Here is a 19,224-nt window from a genome sequence, read left to right on the forward strand (position 1 = left end):
TTTATCATATTGTTAACGAATATATTTCATCTAGAGATTGATATATATTTTCATGAATTTCTCTGAAATTTTACATTAACGAAATTAATGTGTGATCCACGTGCTTGTTTTATTAACAATAATGTTAATCTAATAAATTAAATGAATTTTTAATTTAATTTTCTGTCTCTGTAATGTGAATATCAAAAAATAATCGAACATATTGTAACTCTTGCTTGCTTCACTTTATATTGAATTAGAGAGGATTTTACTAGGGATAGGGATCTTTTGACGTGGAACAGCTGATTCTATGCGTTATTCGTCTGACTATTTCCAACATCAAGATGGCCACGGTCGTGAGAGTACAGTAAGGGTTGTATGATTTTTGGCATATATCGCCAGTTACGACGTTTGGAGCTGTTGTCATTAATATTCAGTATTTTCGGTAAATATATCTATGTCTTTTTACATAGAATACATGTTGATTTGTTAAAATAATTGCATATAAACGCGATAAAATTAGAACCTTACAAATTGTCAGTGACATCTCGTGAACGTGATATAGCAGACGCCTCTAATTGCTTTTAATAGGTTTTCTTCGAGGACTTAATGTATCGCGTTATAACGATGGCCTTTATGGTAGATGCTTGTCAAACCCTTTTTACTATGGACGAAGAATTCACTTGCTATCAATGAAAATATTTGTTATTAATATTAATATAATACTGATTATTCTCTGAGTACTTTATAATAAGGTTTTGTCATTCGTTTATTACGTGATTATTTGATTGCATTGTCATTTAACGACTTCCTTTGAATTGTTTCTTTGAATTACTGTTATTTTATAACATCTATGTCAATGGAGCATATGTTGTAGATTTAACAATTTTTATCCTTATAGTTTTACAAAATAAAACATATATTTATGCATAGCCTATGTGTATTGTGTTTTTATATTATCAAAACAAGAACTTCTTCTTTTACTAACTGAAAAAATTAATACGCTGTGCATTTATATGACACACAATGACTTATTTAAAAATTATGTTGCGTTCCTTTATATCGTTTCCAATAATTATATTAAATAAAGATATCACACATTTTGTTTTAACATAAGAGTAAATGAATTTATTCCGAAATAGAATATGTAACGAAAATAATTATTAAATATAAATTTGTGAAAATTTGTAATAGTTTTAAAGTTCAAAATTAAATAGTTGTATCTATGTTTGTAATATATATTTTACATTTATAGCATTTAAATATTACTACAGATATGAAAATTTCTTATATCTTCAATCAAACTTGGAATACTTCTAAAGGATATTAAGATGATATATTATCATTACAGAATTATTTTCATTGAAATATGTTGATAATTTGTTACACATAATGTTATGTATAATTATAACAGAAAAGACAGGAGTTCATTTTAATTACGTTTACAAAGTATAGATAAGTTGTTTAAAGATTTCATTTAATTTTATATTAATTATATTCGTTATATTCCAACTTTGTGTTCAATGTCACAATGATTATGTTTGCTAAAATAATAAGTTAATTAAGTAGATATTTCAGTATTAATTTTTACTTAATAAAGTTTGTAATAAATTGTAGGTTGAATTTTTAAAATGACAGCGGGCACAAGCTTAGTAGTACCCATAGTTTTATGGGGTCGCATAGCTCCAACTCATTGTGTTTCATGTATCTATTTGTCTCGAGACCAAAAAACATTAGTAACAGGATGTTATGATGGCCAGATATGTTTGTGGCAAGTAGACCCCGAAACATTGAAGGTAATTGTATAATTACATTTTAATTAAGTTTCAGAAATATTAATATTAGCATTAAATGATTATGTTATTAATAACATATTAAGATGAGTCCAAGATGTTTACTTGTTGGTCATACTGCTCCAATAATGTGCCTGAGTCGAGCAAGTGTTATTATGGAACAAAATTATATTGTCAGTAGCAGTGAAAGTGGAGAAATGTGTACATGGGACTTAGTTGATGGAAAATGCAGGGAAGCTGTAAAGCTCACCAGTGTTCATACACAGATGTTGCCTTATGTCTCTGCCGGTGGAGAAGATGTTAGATTGTTTTGTTCGGGGTATATCATAATTATATTATACTTTAAAACAGTATATACATTTCTTTAACAAATTTCTGATTTAAAGAATATTCATTTTATAATTTTAGATACTACCCTGAGGTTTTAGTAATGGACCCTTTTAGTTTGGAAGTTTTATTCACCTTAAGCTCCCGTGTTAATCCTGACTGGATCAGTGCTTTGCACGTTTTGCGGCCGGCCAAACGGAAAGGTCGGTTCTACGTGCATACAAGTTAGTTACACTCCATCACACCTATGCTTTATACCATAAATTGCAACCTTATCTTTCTCTGATTTCTCTACCAATCTGTATTGTGCAAAAATTTATTGCTCTAAAGAGATACTATTTCATTATAATATAAGTGAATTGTTTCGATTAGATATTAAGCACAATATTTATTTGTACAATATGCTTGGTATTTCCTGGCCTATTAATTTTTTATATACTATCTTTCTGCTCAACAGGTGTTTCCTTTAGATATCGAACAAAGTTGTCCATGAAAATATATATTCTTTGTGCACTATACTATTTAATTGGAATATTTAATAAATTTTGTAATATTTTTTCAGTAAAGTAATTAACAAAGATAAAAATTTATATGCATAGATATTTTTATCTTTTTGTGATTTAAAATTTTCTGCTAATTTTTCAAGCAATTAATAAAAAAAGCTTTGGGTATATTAAAAACTTTGCATTTAACTATTTATATATATATATATATATATATATATATATATATCTTTTCTTTTGCAAAGAGTATCTTTTAATCATTCAAATTGATAGTATTATCTAATATATCTTATATCGAATTATTTAGCGGTATTAATCTAAATATTATTATAAATTAATGAAAATTACATTGTTGCAGCATGTTAATGAATCAAATGCGGAGACATATCAGTGTTTATACACTGGTAGTTAAGGCTCTTTCATTTTTTTCTTTCATATTTTCTCTCCTCTGATTTTTGATTCTCATTTTCTAAAATAGTAAAATCAAATGAGCAGGCATTATACTTGAACAAACCTTTCTTTTATGCTACTCTCCTTCATTCGCATTTCCTTTCACAAAATCATTATGGCATACATTGCATTTATCTACATTAATCACTTTCATATCATTTATGGTATACTATAACTATCGTAAGTATATATTTAAACTGATAATTTCTAGAACAAGTTTAGTGTTTGAATGCAATGAATGCACTTGTATGAAAATTTTAATGCTGGTATTTTATTGTACAATAAAATACCATATGATTAAAATTTTATTGATTACTAGAATGAAGTTCTATTTTCATATTTTCTATTAGAATTTTAAGTAAAGATATGTAAGAAAACTATTTTACTATATAAAATATTATATCTACAATGATAAATTTTATAGAATAAAAGTCTTTTAAGTACATCCCTAGAATTGACAATGAATGAAAAAGAATGTAAATAGTGTAAAAAAGTGTAATTTTGCATGTACTGTAATTCATCAAGAATATTTTTTACAATACTAGCACATCAGATATATCTGTTTTTAGTGTATATACATGAATCTTAAAGATTATATCCCTTAATATACGGTATCTTAGAAGTTGAAAACTTTTAGAGGGCCAGCAAAGCAAATTTAAGTCAGTAGATTTATTCTAAAAACTGATATATGTACATATATGAGGTATGTCTTATATAAATATCTTGCCAACGTTCAAGCCACTATAGCGACTTTCTGGCTTTCCAAAAGTTAATAATAAGAGTCTATCAACTAATACAAAATGTCTAATAGTCTAATGTATTTTGTCTTTATGTAATTATGCTATATCTGGGAATGAATAATTACTGATTAGATTTTTAAGATGCTCTGTGGATCATTTGGCATGACTCAAAATCTCTTTATAGATAACTGTTTAATTTAATTTGTAACATTTTATTTTGCATGAAATTATAGCACCATATTACAGGGGCTTGATCATTTATGGTTGAAATTATTAACTGTTTTAAATAGTTTGTGTTCCCTACTTTTAGCATATTTATTCATCAATACTACAACAAAGTTTCATAATTTTGTATAAAATTAATATTTTTTCATATGTTTATGGCATTTATAAGGTGTCATTTTATTGGCCCTTACTAAAAATTCTTTTGCTTAAAACGCTATGACACCCTCTTAGATATAGTTAACGCGCAACAGACACTTCCATTCATTTAAAGATGATGTTGTGCTGGCCTTAACGACGACTGGTACAGTCAAGGTGTGGACTCTTCTTGGACATGAGAATCGTAACAGTGAGCCTCTTTATGAACATGAAAGCAAACAAATACGATGTTTAAATGCACTTGCGATGACTTGTTGCCCATATAATCAGAGAACTGTATTAATTGTATGCTCTAAACATTGGCAGGTATATCTTATTTATCATTATAGTTTCTCAAATTACTTAAATTTGATTTTTACTAATATATCATCCACATTAGATATATGATGCCGGTGATTTCTCCCTTCTATGTTCAATCACTGCACCTTGTGGCGAACGTTGGATGGCTGGAGACTTCTTATCTGCAGATAGAGTAATTCTGTGGAGTGACGAAGGTCGTGGTTATCTCTATAAACTACCAGCTAAGTACGTTTTTAAGCAGAATATCCTTTTTTCTTCTTATTTTATGTTTTTACTATTATATCGAATATTTCATATTTTGGACTTGTTGCAAAGAAGTTATCAACGATGATAAGCATTAAATATTTCTAAAACAAAAGATTCATTATAAAACAAGTTTGAAATATAGATTTATTTAATAAAATATTTATTTGTTGCTTATAGGATTCTGGTACATCTTGACAGGTAGTTCTTCTAAATTTAATATTGCCAATTATCTTTAATATAAGAATTAACATATCAAGTTTTAATAAGAAAAGATATTTATTGAAAAAAGATGCTTAATCTTATAGCATGACACTAGATACTAATTTGTACTTATATACTCTAACACAAATATAATAGCTAACAAATTCAAAAACGATAATACAACAATTACAATTTAAGAAACGTATGAGAAATTGTATATAAGTAAAAGCTATATGTAGTAAAGGTAGAAATATTTTGGAAAAATATTTTGTTTTATTATATTATTTTATTTTATAATATATGAAATAATATATTTTAAAGAAACAAAATATATTATTGTAAGCATAGTTAAACTAAAATGTAATATAAATTGGTTGAAATGTAGTTATCTATTTTGATGCCAATGTCATTTGCAGTTAATAATTTTTTCTTCAATATACTTCATTTATTGCTAGATGCATAGACGGGTCTTATAACCAAACATATTTTTTTCAATTAATTAGAATCTTTAATTTACAGTTTTTGGAACTAAATGCTATTTTATAGACGCACTTGCTGGCAATGCACATTTAATATTTGTTCCCCTTATATTGTTTTACTTCATTTACCATGAACATTCATATTCAATCACAAATAGGAAATATAAATTATGTATTTTCTACATTACAATGAAAATTAATGACAACATTTTAATGATTAAGTAAAATAATTCTTACAAATAATTAGGAAATGTAAAATTGTAGTAATGTTGATCTTTGGAAAATATCTATTATTCCTTTTTCTTAATAATATTTTATCTTTAATAAGAATATAATTAAATATAGATATACATTTATATCTAAAAAATTTCATGAAATGTCTATAGAGTTTTTTATATGTGAGAATGAAAAGATAGAATGAATATCTTTTTTTAAAGTTTACTTATATTTTAATATAGCAGAGTTTTCATTGAGTTTTCTCGAAAAGCAAAAGAAAAGAACACCAAAACTAATTAAAATAAAAGTTATATTAAAAAGATAATTTTGCTGTAATTAAGTATATTGTAACTATATGTATTTGTAATTTACATATGTTACAAACAATTCGTGATATAACTTGTTTTTACGGTGATGTGTCTTTTTCATATAACACACATCTACTGCATTCTACGGTGGATCTGGTGTTCTTCTAGCAAGTTGAAGGGCAAGGCTCTTAGCAGGTAATCCTGCGTTATCTCTGTTACACACTTTCTTCTTGTATTCTTCATTGCAAGTTTTGTCTCTTTATTTATGTTCTTCATGTTTGTTTTGCTACGTATAGTACTCTTCTACAAGTTTACTTTTCTTCTTTCCTATTTCTTATTCCCATTAAAAATGATGAATGAAGTATAATATTTATGAATTTCTTACGTGCATAAATACAAAATAATTTGAAGTGCTTTTTAAAATCATAAAAATATAATCAATGACTACATTAGTGACAATATTCATCTTCTATTTTATTATTAATAATTTACAGATATTTTTTAATCATAGAGTCAAATTAAAGCTGATTAAAAGTTAATCAATTAATTGATAAACAAATTATATGAATTTTCTTACATTTTGTTTGTTTTGACCTTATGTTTAGATTATGTTTAGACGTTCTTTGTAATATAACTGTATGATCGTAAAATACTATAAAGAATAAATATGTAATTTCAAATTATACAAATATGTTATAAATGAAATAGAATTTATTATATTATGTCATAATTGCCAGCACAAATATTTCATAACTAATTATTCTTTTGTCAAAATCTATATAGATTATATGATGGAAATTTACATTAAACCAAAATATTATACAGCTGTATTATATCTCTCTGCATTTCATCTTACGTTTTCATCTTTATCTATCCTAAGTTGCTTTACATGTATTAATATTTCATGTCACAAGTTAGGTAAATAATGGAAACAACTATTTCAATAAAATATAATAGTGCTATGCCAGCTTATGTAGTTTTAGTAAGCCATGCTATATTATTTAGTTATATTTACATAAATAAATTTATACATATATTTAAAAAATCTTTATTTCTGCATTTACCATATAACAAATTACTATGTAACTAATACAAGTAACGTACTAATTTAAATAAATTATAAAAGACATTATTAATTATTGGTATGCATAATAAATCAAGTAATATAAATTGAGTTATTAAAATAAATAAATAAAAAAACAATTTATAACTATATTTTAAACAATAAATAACATTTACTATTTATCGATTGCAAAGCATTCTTAATTTTATAGTTTGCAATTTATTATAGTATATCAAAATCTATTATGAATTATAGTATATTAAAATTCATGAATGAATTAATATTCGAAATAATATTATTCCAAGAAAGCAATTTTTTTATTGTATAGTAGCGTTGCAGACAACAAAAATTTTCATACTGCCGGTGTTGAATATGATCAACCTTATCTCTACTGCACTTTGACGCAACCTGGAGTCAAGGTCAGTTTAAAATTGGTGTTTAACAATTTCAATTTCCTACAAATTATACACTTCAAGGTAATTAATTATTACGTTCCTTTTTCCATTTTAGCCTCTATCATGTCCACCAGCAATGCGACTAGTTACAGTTCAAAAACAAAGTAAAACGTTAAAGTATTTATTACGTGGTGATAGTGGAGGAGTTGTTCTCTGGACAGTTCCAGAAGTAACGACTCAACAATTAGCTCAAATTTGTCAAAATGACCGTTCAACTCCACTTTCACTACCACCAGCAGTAAAAACGAGTATTACAACTGCTTGGGAGGAAATGAAACCATCACCAGTTGGAATATTAGATCAATTAGACAGTGGAGATGGACATGGCATAAAATTAACAGCTAGTATATATTTACCACAACAAAGTCGTTTAGTTGTCGGTCGTGAAGACGGCAGTATTATCATTGTTCCTGCAACACAAACAGTAATGCTTCAATTACTTCATGGCAATCATCAACAATATGATGGTAAAATAAATTTATTAATTCAAAGTAGCAATATTTTTCTTTCCATTCAACTGGGCAATTTGAATAATTATAATCGTGATGTTCATATAAATTTCTTTCAATCGTACCTCTTTCTCTTTATTCCATTATGATGGTTTATAGATTGGCCTCCTCACCAAGTATTGTTGGGTCACTCCGGCCGAGTGAACTGCCTTTTGTATCCACATGGAGCAGCACCACGTTATGATAGGACACATCTCGTTTCTGGATCTGTTGATTTTGCTGTATGTTTATGGGATCTTTATGCTGGTACACTCATTCATAGATTCTGCGTCCATGCAGGTGAAATTACACAATTAATGGTACCACCTGATAACTGTAGTGTACGTTCAATTTTTTTTATAAGTACATTATTAACTAACAATATTTTATTATATACCTGCCTTTTGTCTCACAAATTATACATAATTATAATTTTACTTTCTTTTTAGCCTAGAATACAGAAGTGTGTTTGCAGCGTTGCATCAGATCATAGCGTTACTCTGTTATCATTAGCAGAAAGAAAATGTGTTGTTCTTGCTTCTCGACACTTATTCCCAGTTGTTACGATAAAGTGGAGACCATTGGATGACTTTATGATAGTTGGATGTTCAGACGGAGCTGTGTACGTATGGCAAATGGAAACCGGCCATCTAGATCGTGTATTGCATGGTACATATAAATTTTCACTTTTAATATCCCAATGATATCTTTATATTTTTAAATGTAATAATAAATTATAAATATCATATTTTCGCTATTATGATTTTTGTCAATTAATATATTCTTTAGCATCTAATACATCAAAATTTATTCCTGTAAAATTTTAATAAAAATCTGTACAGGTATTATTGCAGAAGAAGTGCTTTATGCTTGCGATGAAAATACGATCGCTGCGTCTGGTGGATCTGCTACTGGTGGTGAATTAGGTTTAGCTAATCCTGCTGTACATTTTTTTAGGTAAATGGAACTTTGCAAAATGAATGATAGGGATACTGAATAAATTTTAGAACCAAGTCTCTGAAAGATTTTCTTTCTTTTCGTTATGTTTTTCATGTTTTGTTTCTTTAGAGGCTTGAGACATAGAAATCTGTCTGCTATAAGACACGCAACCCAAAGAGGATTGCATCAATTGCAACAACTTCATGGTGGACAAGGAGTTGATCATGGAAATCAAATAAAGACAAAGGGCACACCTTTAATGATTCAAGGTTTTAGAAGTAATCCTAAAGATCCAGAAAGTCATATTTTATTTTTTGACATAGAAGCATTGATAGGTAATATCTTTTTTAATTTAAAAAAGAATGCATATAAAATGTTAATACTTTACATAAAGACACTTAGAAATTCGATTTATTTTGTTCTCTTTTCTACATAGTACAATTACTTAATGATGAATATGGAGCAATGTCACCTGGTTCTTTGGAAGCACAGGGTCTTATTTCAGCCTCTGAGTATCAGAAAGTCGCAGCACTTACACAGTCTGCTAGTCCAGATGCTCATAAAAAAATTGCAGGTAAACATGTCTGAGATATTTTTATTTGTTCATACATATAAATACTAACTTCGAGCATTTAATCGATATCTATATTAATAAAAAAAAACTTGCACAAACATGCCACTTTATAGACTTTTTCGGTCGCGTCAAGGATAAGGCAGGCGACGTTGAACGAATTTTAAAGGAGAAGGATCGCCACGGTATTGTGTTGTTATAGTTTCATTTTGTAAATCGTAGTTTGTATGCAATGTTTTTTTATATACTTGTACAGAGCAAAAATTTAACAAGATCTTTATATAAAAATATTGGCCTTATTTCACATATTACGTTTAATGCAAATAATACGATATATATATATATAGTCTTCATGCATACTAAAATATTAATCACATGTTTTGCGATACAGACAGATACATATATTCTTGGATGTAATATAACATTCAACCCAAAATTCTACTATTAGAACACATTTGTTTCAAGTACAATATATTATTTTGTTTGAATTTACAATTTCAATATTTACATTGAAACTCTTAATCAATTGACATTTTTTATATTGATTCATTAAGGAACACAAATTTAAACAAGGTATACAACCTTAATTTAAAGAAATAAAGAAAATTTAAAGAAGGTATTTTATTATGAATTAGCTGTTTGTATTTTTAATTTGCTTAATGCTTGGTAGTATTTCTTTTCTATTAGGCATATTGATTTACACAAATATATTTCCTTTTCGAATATTTATTTCATATGCATAATACTTACAGGAAATTTCATAATATGTTCAACATTTCAACTGTTGTAGTTAGAAGAATTCATGTTGAAAAAGTATACTCACTTATAGCATCTAAAGCCAATTTCTTTCTGTAGGTATATTGGCTAAAATGAAGGAGGGCGCAGAGAACGTACATACTAAGATTCAGGCCAAGGTGGAAAGCGTTGGCCTCAAGCCGTCGACTCTCGACGGCAAAGGTTAGCCATGATTTAAGGAAGATGGCAAAATTATTGTACTTTCTACTGTTGAATTACGTGGCATGGATTTTTGTTGTTAGTTTAGATTTGTCATCTGCTTTCCATTTTCCCCCCCCCCCCCCCATATAAAATATATTAATTTATAGTATTTTTTTTAATATCCAAAATACAAATGATTGAAAGTTTTACTAATTTCCCTGGTTTGTTGTATTTGTATACTGATAAAAATTCAAACATTTGTAGATTTTATCATAAATATGTTTAATTATTTGTAGTATCATTTAGTAAATACATAATGTTATATTTTTATAAAAATGATTTGAAAATTAGATAGTTTTTAAAAGTAAGAAACACACAGTTAGGTGTTATATTTCGTAAATCATATTTTATACTTCGAACGTTCCTGTTTTCATTGTATTATTTGTTTCTTTTTCTTCCTTAATTAATATACTTAAAACTCGCTATAGTATTTATTTGCATAGGGCAAATCAGAGTTCATAGTATGTAAAGAATTAAAAATCAGAAAAGTAATTTCTAAACGAAACTTTGTGCATTTGTAAGAGAAGTTGCTTAAAAAATTATTTGCCTACTTTTTTCTTAAATTATAAACGTGATTTTATTTATTTCATCATTTTCATTAATATTTTATCATGTTCTGATGATGGCACGCTACATTTTATATGTTAATGTTTTTATTCATAAACTTTTCGTCGTTGTATATTATTGTAAAATTTCTCATACATCTCATTGATCAAAACGTTTAAAACAAACATTTAATATCTCTTCATTTAAATATTTTTACATCTGAAATGCTGATGTGGGAATGTAGAAACAATCTTTGAGTTATAGATTTATGTTATATTTTACTCCTTCAATGTTTCTTTGTACATTTAGGATTAATAAATTTGCTATTATATTTACAAAATTTTATTCTTTTACAGGCGATAATTGGAACAATAATGAAATTGCGAAAAACAATTTAAAACGAAATGGAGCGTTTAGTGAACCAAATGCCACTATGGAAGTTGCTCAGCTTATATTAAGTTTATTACATGCTTGGGGTATCGATCCAGATTTAGATCGTGTTTGCGAAGGGAAGTTAGGTTTATTAAGACCTATGGTTCCTGTTTCATTTGGAGTATTGTCAAAAGGAGGTACGATCAAATTTAGTTTATTAAATGCATGTGGCCTCTCATGATTCAATTAATATTATTTTTTGAAGGTTACATGTCATTATTATTACCAACTTGGCAAATGCAATTGGAACCAATTGGCGAACCTACAACTCAATTAGAACAACGTTTACCAGCAGAATTAGTTAGACAAGAAAGACTTACCAGAGCATTCACAGCAAGGGCACATTGGGAGTTATCTACCACATTAACTAGCAATCATTTATTAGCAGTAGTAGCTTTAGCAAATACTTTAATGTCAATGAACAATGCCACTTTTGTACCTGAACAAGAACGAAATCGTAAAATGCATAGGTGAATAATTAATATTATTTGTTTTTCTACCCTTTTAAATGTCTAATTAAAATTAAATGCGAATTTTATCTACATTTTATTTAATATACTTAGGCCTGGTAATAGATCTACAGTTAATTGGAATAAAGCAGAAGAAGAAAATGAAGAAATTTATACGGCGCAACAAGCACAGATTAAGCAAGGTTGGTCTCTGTTAGCAACATTACACTGTGTACTATTGCCCGATAAAATAGTTTCACAAGGTAGTGTCAAGACTTTTAAACGGCCTCAAGTTGAAATGATGGCTCGCAGATGGCAACATCAATGTCTCGAGGTTTGTTAGCACTGATGTATATAAAAAAATTATATAAAACTTATAATGTTATACAAAATAATAATATTTTAGATTCGCGAAGCTGCTCAAGCTTTGTTGCTTGCTGAATTAGGAAGAATGGGTCCAAAAGGAAGGAAAACACTTGTAGATAGCTGGTCACAATATCTACCAATGTATAGTACTCAAGAACCTATTGCACCACAATCGCAAAATCAAAGTCCACCAGCTCCAGGTAGTCCAATTCCACCATCTGAATCACATACGGAGGAGGAAGATGAAGAAGAGGAACTGGCAGAAGGTAAGAATAAATTATAGAATTTCGCTTATATAATTTTAGTATTGGAAGAAGTATTCAATTTCTTTACATACATTAGCAGAAATAAATGTAGCTAGGAAACCATCGAGCGTGGCGGAATTAAAAAGAAAGCAGACGACAGCAGTTGTATTACTAGGGGTAATAGGTGCGGAATTTGGGCAAGACGTTACCACCACAAATCAGAAAAGAGATAATGAACAAAGACGAAAGAGTTCAATTGTAGAAGGTTTTGGGATAGGAAATAATAATCTTGCCAGGCATACTAGTATGGCACTCACGCACTTGTTACACGCACCTCACTCTCCGAAATTACCTTTACATACGGCATTGCGAAGAGCCGCAATTGATCTAATTGGTAGAGGTTTCACTGTTTGGGAACCATATCTTGACGTATCGAAAGTAAGAATCGTATTAACAAATTAATCTTATAACTAATATAATTTATAAGCGTAAGTAAGATTTGTCAATGTATCCAATACAGGTATTATTGGGATTACTGGAAATGTGTTGTGATGCTGATAAACTGGTACCAAATATGACATATGGCCTTCCACTTACACCTCAAGCTGATACCTGTCGTACAGCAAGACATGCTTTAACTTTAATAGCTACTGCTCGACCTGCAGCATTTATTACCACGATGGCACGAGAAGTAGCCAGATACAATACGTTACAACAAAATGCGCAAACATTAAATGTAAATATGGGTGCAAGTGTTTTGGTTAGGGCAAAACCAGAAATACTTAGGATTGTTGAACAATTAATTGATAAAATGCAGAGTGAAATGAGCGATCTCTTAGTTGAGGTGAGAATAACTCAAATTATAATGTAATTGCAACATAATTGTATATTTAATATAATAATTAATATTTGTAGGTCATGGATATTATCTTACATTGTTTGGATCCAGGCCATCTTAAGACTAAGCCATTGAATGATGTGTTTCCAGCAGTATGTAGATTTAATCAAGTAAGTTGAGTTATGTTAATATTGTTTATAGAATTTTTTAAATACTTAGCTGATAATAAAAAATCTATTTATTTCAGGTAAGTCATTGTCCGGCAACACGCAGAATAGCAGTAGGTAGTCGCAATGGTCAGCTCGCTTTATATGAATTACGAGGCAATGTTAAATGTCAAACAGTACCTGCGCATGTTGCATCTGTAACTGCATTAGCGTTTTCACCTGAAGGCAAGTTTCTGGTTAGTTATTCTTGTACGGAAAATAAATTATGCTTTTGGCAGGTAAGATGTTCTCTATTTATTTATATATGTTGCTGTAACTCACATTAATCAATTAGTCAATTTTATTGTTAATTTAAGTAATTTTCAATGTTCTCAGCAAACAAGTAGTGGTATGTTCGGCCTAGGGAACTCTCAAACACGTTGTGTGAAATCATATAGCACTGCACCCATTAACGATGTAGCACGATTAAACCCTATGCGACTAGCTCGATTGATATGGATAAATAATCGAACAGTTACACTAATGCTTGCTGATGGATCAGAAACACGATTCAATGTTTAAACTGTGAAGATGCTCGCTTCTATCCCAATAATGAATGAATAAAGATAAGTACAGTATAAAATGGGATCAGTCTATAACAGAAATATGGAATAACTGTTTTAGTCAAAAGAAATAGCCGAAAGTGATATCGTGAATATTGGTGCGCTTATTGGTACTTAATAGTACTAGTGCTAAAATAATTGGATATCATATGGAGTATACACAAATGAAGTTTATCATTGCACGACGCAGGATATGGCTTAGCGATTATCGTCAAGTATGGTATGAAAAATTGTTTTTTCTTTTCAATTTCTTATCTTATAACTTATCTATCTTTTTATTTCATATATATAATTTAAATATTTCATTTCTTGGTCGCGCACGAATATGCTACATTTTGGTGTTTTCATAGCACACAAGAGAGTTTGATGCCATCAGGTTTTAACAAAAAGTATTTTTTTTTATCTAGTAATTTAACTGCATTATCATTTCATTGCCAACAATGTAGTTATGATACTAAAGTATTTCATTGAAATTTCGTGAATTTAGATCAAAGTGAAATAATACGATGAAACGCTTTCATACTGTCACACGTATATCATAGATGTTGTTAGTTATTTCTACATGAGGATTTGTGTGGATGTGTACTGTACTGTACATTACGCAATGTTACATTATTGCGTATACTATTCAAAGCCATGATTACATATTCCTGAAATCCTGATATAATAGATAAAAAGATGGTTACCATATGAAAAACTGGAACCTCGCGTTGAAAGTACATACCTGTGTATATATACATATAAAGAGGAGAAAGAAAAGAATTCTCGCTGAAGATTTGTATATACATAACGCAATGGCGAATCGTATAGGTCAATATAATAACTTGTATGAACATCATATATTTAATTTGTTTATGTATAATTAAACGCTTCAAATGAATTCCTGTTTTACAAATTTTACATGTGTTATTTGTCCGCGTAATTTGTACCGCTTAACGAAAGATAAGTATTTCCGTATCTTAGAATGATGTACGTCGAGATCTAATTCCTAAAGAGACTAACAATTGATCACGCATGTTTCGGTACTTAGGACTAAGGCTAGAATAGAGAACTACACGGGCGTTTCATACGTTGCTTGTTGCATATTGCGTTTCCCCGCCGAAGCAGGATCTTGAATGGATAAGCGTTTTACAGGCATCTTACACGCTACGGGTTACACGTCGTATTCAGGAAGAATTAATTCAATACAAAAATGAATTTTGTACAGCCTTTTGATGCCTTACTACTCTATGCGTAATATTAAAAAACAGAAAAAAAGCGCAATAGCCGTTAGTGAATATATATCGAACATTTTTTCAATTACGTTTTTACTTTTCACTGCTGTGTAGTTAAACCGATACTAAACATTGTATCATTGTATCGCATTGCCAGCGTGTTTTATTTTCAAACTTTGGTGGAGAAAACGGGACGTACAAGACGAACCGTATAAAACGGCCGTGTAGTTCAAGCCTAGAAGTCAGTTTAGACACACACAAACACGCGCGCGCACGCGTGAGAGAGAGAGAGAGAGGGGGGGGGAGTAATTTTTAAAGCAGTTATTCAGAATTCAAGATATATTTTACAGTTACCTTACGATTTTTATAAATATTCTACGCGAAAATTATTAGTAATATTTATTTCGTTTAAAATGAAGCGATTGAAAGATTAAAGATAATCTATATATAAGTATTATCCATATGCGAAGTGTGTTGCTTCTTTTTTTATTTTTCCTCGTGAAATAAAATTTTCTCCATTCTTGAGAAAATGGATAAATAGTGAATATAGACGATAATACGTTCGTTTAGTATAATTTATTGTGATTATTGCCTTTTATGAATTTTGCACAATATTCTGTGTAAATAGACGATGATCGTGTATACATATGTGTATATGTTTTAACAATTGATAACATTATTCAAGTTATTACAGATATTGTGACAAGTCCAGTGAGGTATACAGTTGTATGTATGTACAATCCTTATGTTACGATTTAGTTACCTATCATAAATCGCACAAAATCATGAATAAATTTTCTAAGAGATTGTATTAATCAAGCGAAATGTAATGCATATTTGTTAAAAATTTTTGTTATCGGTGATACATTGCGTTTATTAAGTTGATTCGTTACTATTTTAAAAATATGCAGAGTCTTATTATTTTTTTTTAACGATACTTTAAGCTTTCTATCAACGAGTGTTGATAGTATGAAGGATATGAAGAAAGATATTATAGAATACTTTTAATAGTTTTGATCTTTTCTTTTATTTGAAATATCAACAGAAAAGTGAATAGAAAGATGAAACTAACATATTTATCGATAACAAAACTTCAAAGGTATTAGAGTCGTAATTATTGTGAAGGCTAAGAGACATTTGTACCGCAAGCATTTGTCACGCAGGCGTGTCTAGAATCGGTACCAAAACAAAATACTCGTAAGCAGAAGCCGAAAGAAAGTGTTGGTTTTAGAAACATGTACGAAAATGACGAGATTCGTTTCTCAATCATAATATCCTATCGCGATAAATTAAACAATTTCAATGCGTTACACATACGCATATATGTATCTTGTATATATATAAAATCAAACTATGCCTAATTGTAACTATGTAATTATTTATGTGTACATTATATTTTATCGTGCGCTGCGTATGACTGGATGAAATTGGATCGATAATGAAAATGATCGATAACTATTATTCTTATCGATCATTCTCTTGTAGTCAATAATAATTGTCAGTGATGGATATTCGATATTTCCAGATTTTAACATAAATAGATTTCTATATAGAAACTTTCGATAAAATCTTACAATTTTTATAAAACAACTTTTCCAAATTCCGTTATTCTTACGAAATATTAAACGCGATGTATTAATCTTGTGGAAAAGTTGAATTGTTCATGTAGTATTTGTATGAAGTGTGTGAAACAACATTTAAACATATAAGTCTCTAAAAGTCTCATATTTTTATCTTCAAATATTTGGATTTCTAATTATTTCAATGCATTCTATCGTTTATTTTAAATGCTATATGTGACTTTCGATTCCATCACTAAGAGCTGTTTTACACGGAGATATGATTCTATTTATGTAAGCGCATGTAATATTTCCTAACTATCTATCACGAATTGTGATGCATGTATTTCCGTGTGAAAGAACTCTAACGGTAATGTTTAAAATGTAAAAGGAATGTGACGCACGTGTTGTTAATCGTTATGCAATAATTAAATGTATTTAAATGTATCCAATGTGAAACGCGTTGCGTTAAAGATCCGATAACACACACACACACACACACACACACACACACACACACACACACACACACACACCATGAAGACGATCTTGATCTTGATGAATCTTACGCTGCCGCGTTAATTACTAAAAAAAAAAAAAAAGAAAAAAGAAAAAAAATATTTTATATTTGAGGAAATACCAAAATATCCATTTCTTAAGTTGCAGATGATACAACAGACGTCTCTAATTGGGATTAGAAGACTATAATTGAAAGCTATAATAATAGCAATTTTTACAGAAGAGGTGATACGTAATATTTAAATAAACGTTCAATGTTGTATTTGTAAAAAAGCACTATCTGTTCACAAACTAAATGAGATTTTAGTTTATATATAATTCTATAAAATTAATTCCCCGTAAAATAAATTGTTAGAACTTATTTCGTTATTTTTATTTATGGTCATATTTGTTAATTAGAACTATTTTTTCGTCGTAGAATATCTATCGATCATGTCCTTTCAATTCTAAACGAATTTACAGTAATAAATGAATATTACTGTTTACATTAGTTTCTAAGTTCACTAAATCACATTTTAATACATTTTTATCACGTGAAAAGGGGACAGGAGGAAAAACAGAAGATTTAATGAATATTCTGTAGTATTGTGTATAAAATTTTAATTTCATGTTTAGTTAATACTTTGGCCGTAAGCGAGGATGCATTATATTTATAAGTGATGTAATACTATACAAATGGATGTTATAAACTGAAATTAAAGTTTTAACAATAAATTACATGTATATATATTTGATTAAAGTGACATAAGAATTTTAGCCATTACTTATTCTGAGTATATAGTAATTAATATCGTATAAAAAATGGAGAATGAATTAAACTCCGTTTAAAATTAAATTTAAAATAAAGCTTCTGAACATGTTCAAAGTCTCTTGATCCATATTATAAGTAACGAACGTCCACTGATCGTAGAGGTCACACACACATCTGAAACCAAAAATCCTAACCTTTTTACATGAATAACACGAATGCCCTTTATTTATTACTTTTTCGATAAGCTTCAGAAAATACATACAATATACTTTTTGTGAATATACAATATACTTTTGTGAATTGTTTAACATGCGTAATTACAGAAATATTTTAATTGATGAGGTGTATCACTTTCTTAGAGTAAAGTACTAAAGCAAAGTAGTACGTTGAATTGCGGATGAGTTCACGCTTAGTCATAATGTAAATCAAAAAATTTTATATATCAAACGCATAAAAAAAATGTTTAATAGTTTTTAAATGTTTTATGATATGGAAATATATAATACAATAATTCTATGCAAAACATAGTAAAATTTCTCTAAGTATATATTATGACACAAGTTTTGTAAGATTGAAAATAGTTCAATTATTATATTGTCACGTTTGTGAAGCGTGCACCGTTGGCGTTTTCTTATCCTGCCTGATACTGAGCGCGACCAGCCAAGAATCGACATTATCCACTATCACTCTACCACCAATAGTGAGTGACTCTAACGTCTCTAGGGTGCATCACTGCAACTGAGGCAGCCTCCCCTATCGCGCCAGTGAGGGAGCGCGGGTCCGGCAACGCCCGGAAGCCTAGATTAGTTCTCGATACCCTCCCTCCCTGGCAGGTGGACAAGGTCGATCACCCACGATCATATCACCTTTCTCGCAACTGAAAACTAACCTGGCCCCTCAATTCCAAACATATACATAAGGCAACCAAACTAAAGGAAGATCAGTGTATGCAGCGATCACAAACCAGGTTGATATTTTGACTTAATGCTCCCTTAACATTTTTTTGAAACTCCGAGGACATTCTCTAGACACGCATCTCAAGCTTTCACCTTCACTGTAGTAGCCAGCGCAGAGAGAAGTAGCTAGCACGGACGAAGTAGC

The 19,224-nt window shown here is 29.4% G+C and overlaps 1 protein-coding gene across 15 annotated transcripts; it reads left to right on the forward strand.

Annotated features, from left to right (window-relative positions):
- Positions 1-273: 273 nt before the first annotated feature.
- On the forward strand, positions 274-17,733 carry LOC132910818 (WD repeat-containing protein 7). Of its 15 annotated transcripts, none has more exons than XM_060966872.1 (26): positions 274-424; positions 1,597-1,775; positions 1,859-2,091; positions 2,181-2,323; positions 4,289-4,479; positions 4,553-4,698; positions 4,897-4,917; positions 6,092-6,118; positions 7,315-7,405; positions 7,497-7,908; positions 8,050-8,270; positions 8,379-8,598; positions 8,772-8,886; positions 8,998-9,203; positions 9,305-9,442; positions 9,556-9,624; positions 10,295-10,396; positions 11,338-11,550; positions 11,619-11,883; positions 11,977-12,196; positions 12,269-12,494; positions 12,586-12,911; positions 12,994-13,317; positions 13,389-13,481; positions 13,559-13,756; positions 13,854-17,733. In XM_060966872.1, the coding sequence occupies exons 2-26, from the start codon at positions 1,611-1,613 to the stop codon at positions 14,037-14,039; spliced, it is 4,551 nt and encodes a 1,516-aa protein (XP_060822855.1). In that variant the 5' UTR covers positions 274-424; positions 1,597-1,610; the 3' UTR covers positions 14,040-17,733. The 15 variants fall into 15 exon arrangements, with proteins under 15 accessions (XP_060822855.1, XP_060822867.1, XP_060822852.1 ...); XM_060966884.1 differs by having other exon boundaries at positions 12,571-12,911; positions 13,835-13,971; XM_060966869.1 differs by having other exon boundaries at positions 275-424; positions 12,571-12,911.
- The last annotated feature ends 1,491 nt before the right edge of the window (positions 17,734-19,224 follow it).

The sequence above is a fragment of the Bombus pascuorum genome, chromosome 9 (assembly GCF_905332965.1).
Source record: "Bombus pascuorum chromosome 9, iyBomPasc1.1, whole genome shotgun sequence".
In the NCBI taxonomy this organism is placed as follows: Eukaryota; Metazoa; Arthropoda; class Insecta; order Hymenoptera; family Apidae; genus Bombus; species Bombus pascuorum.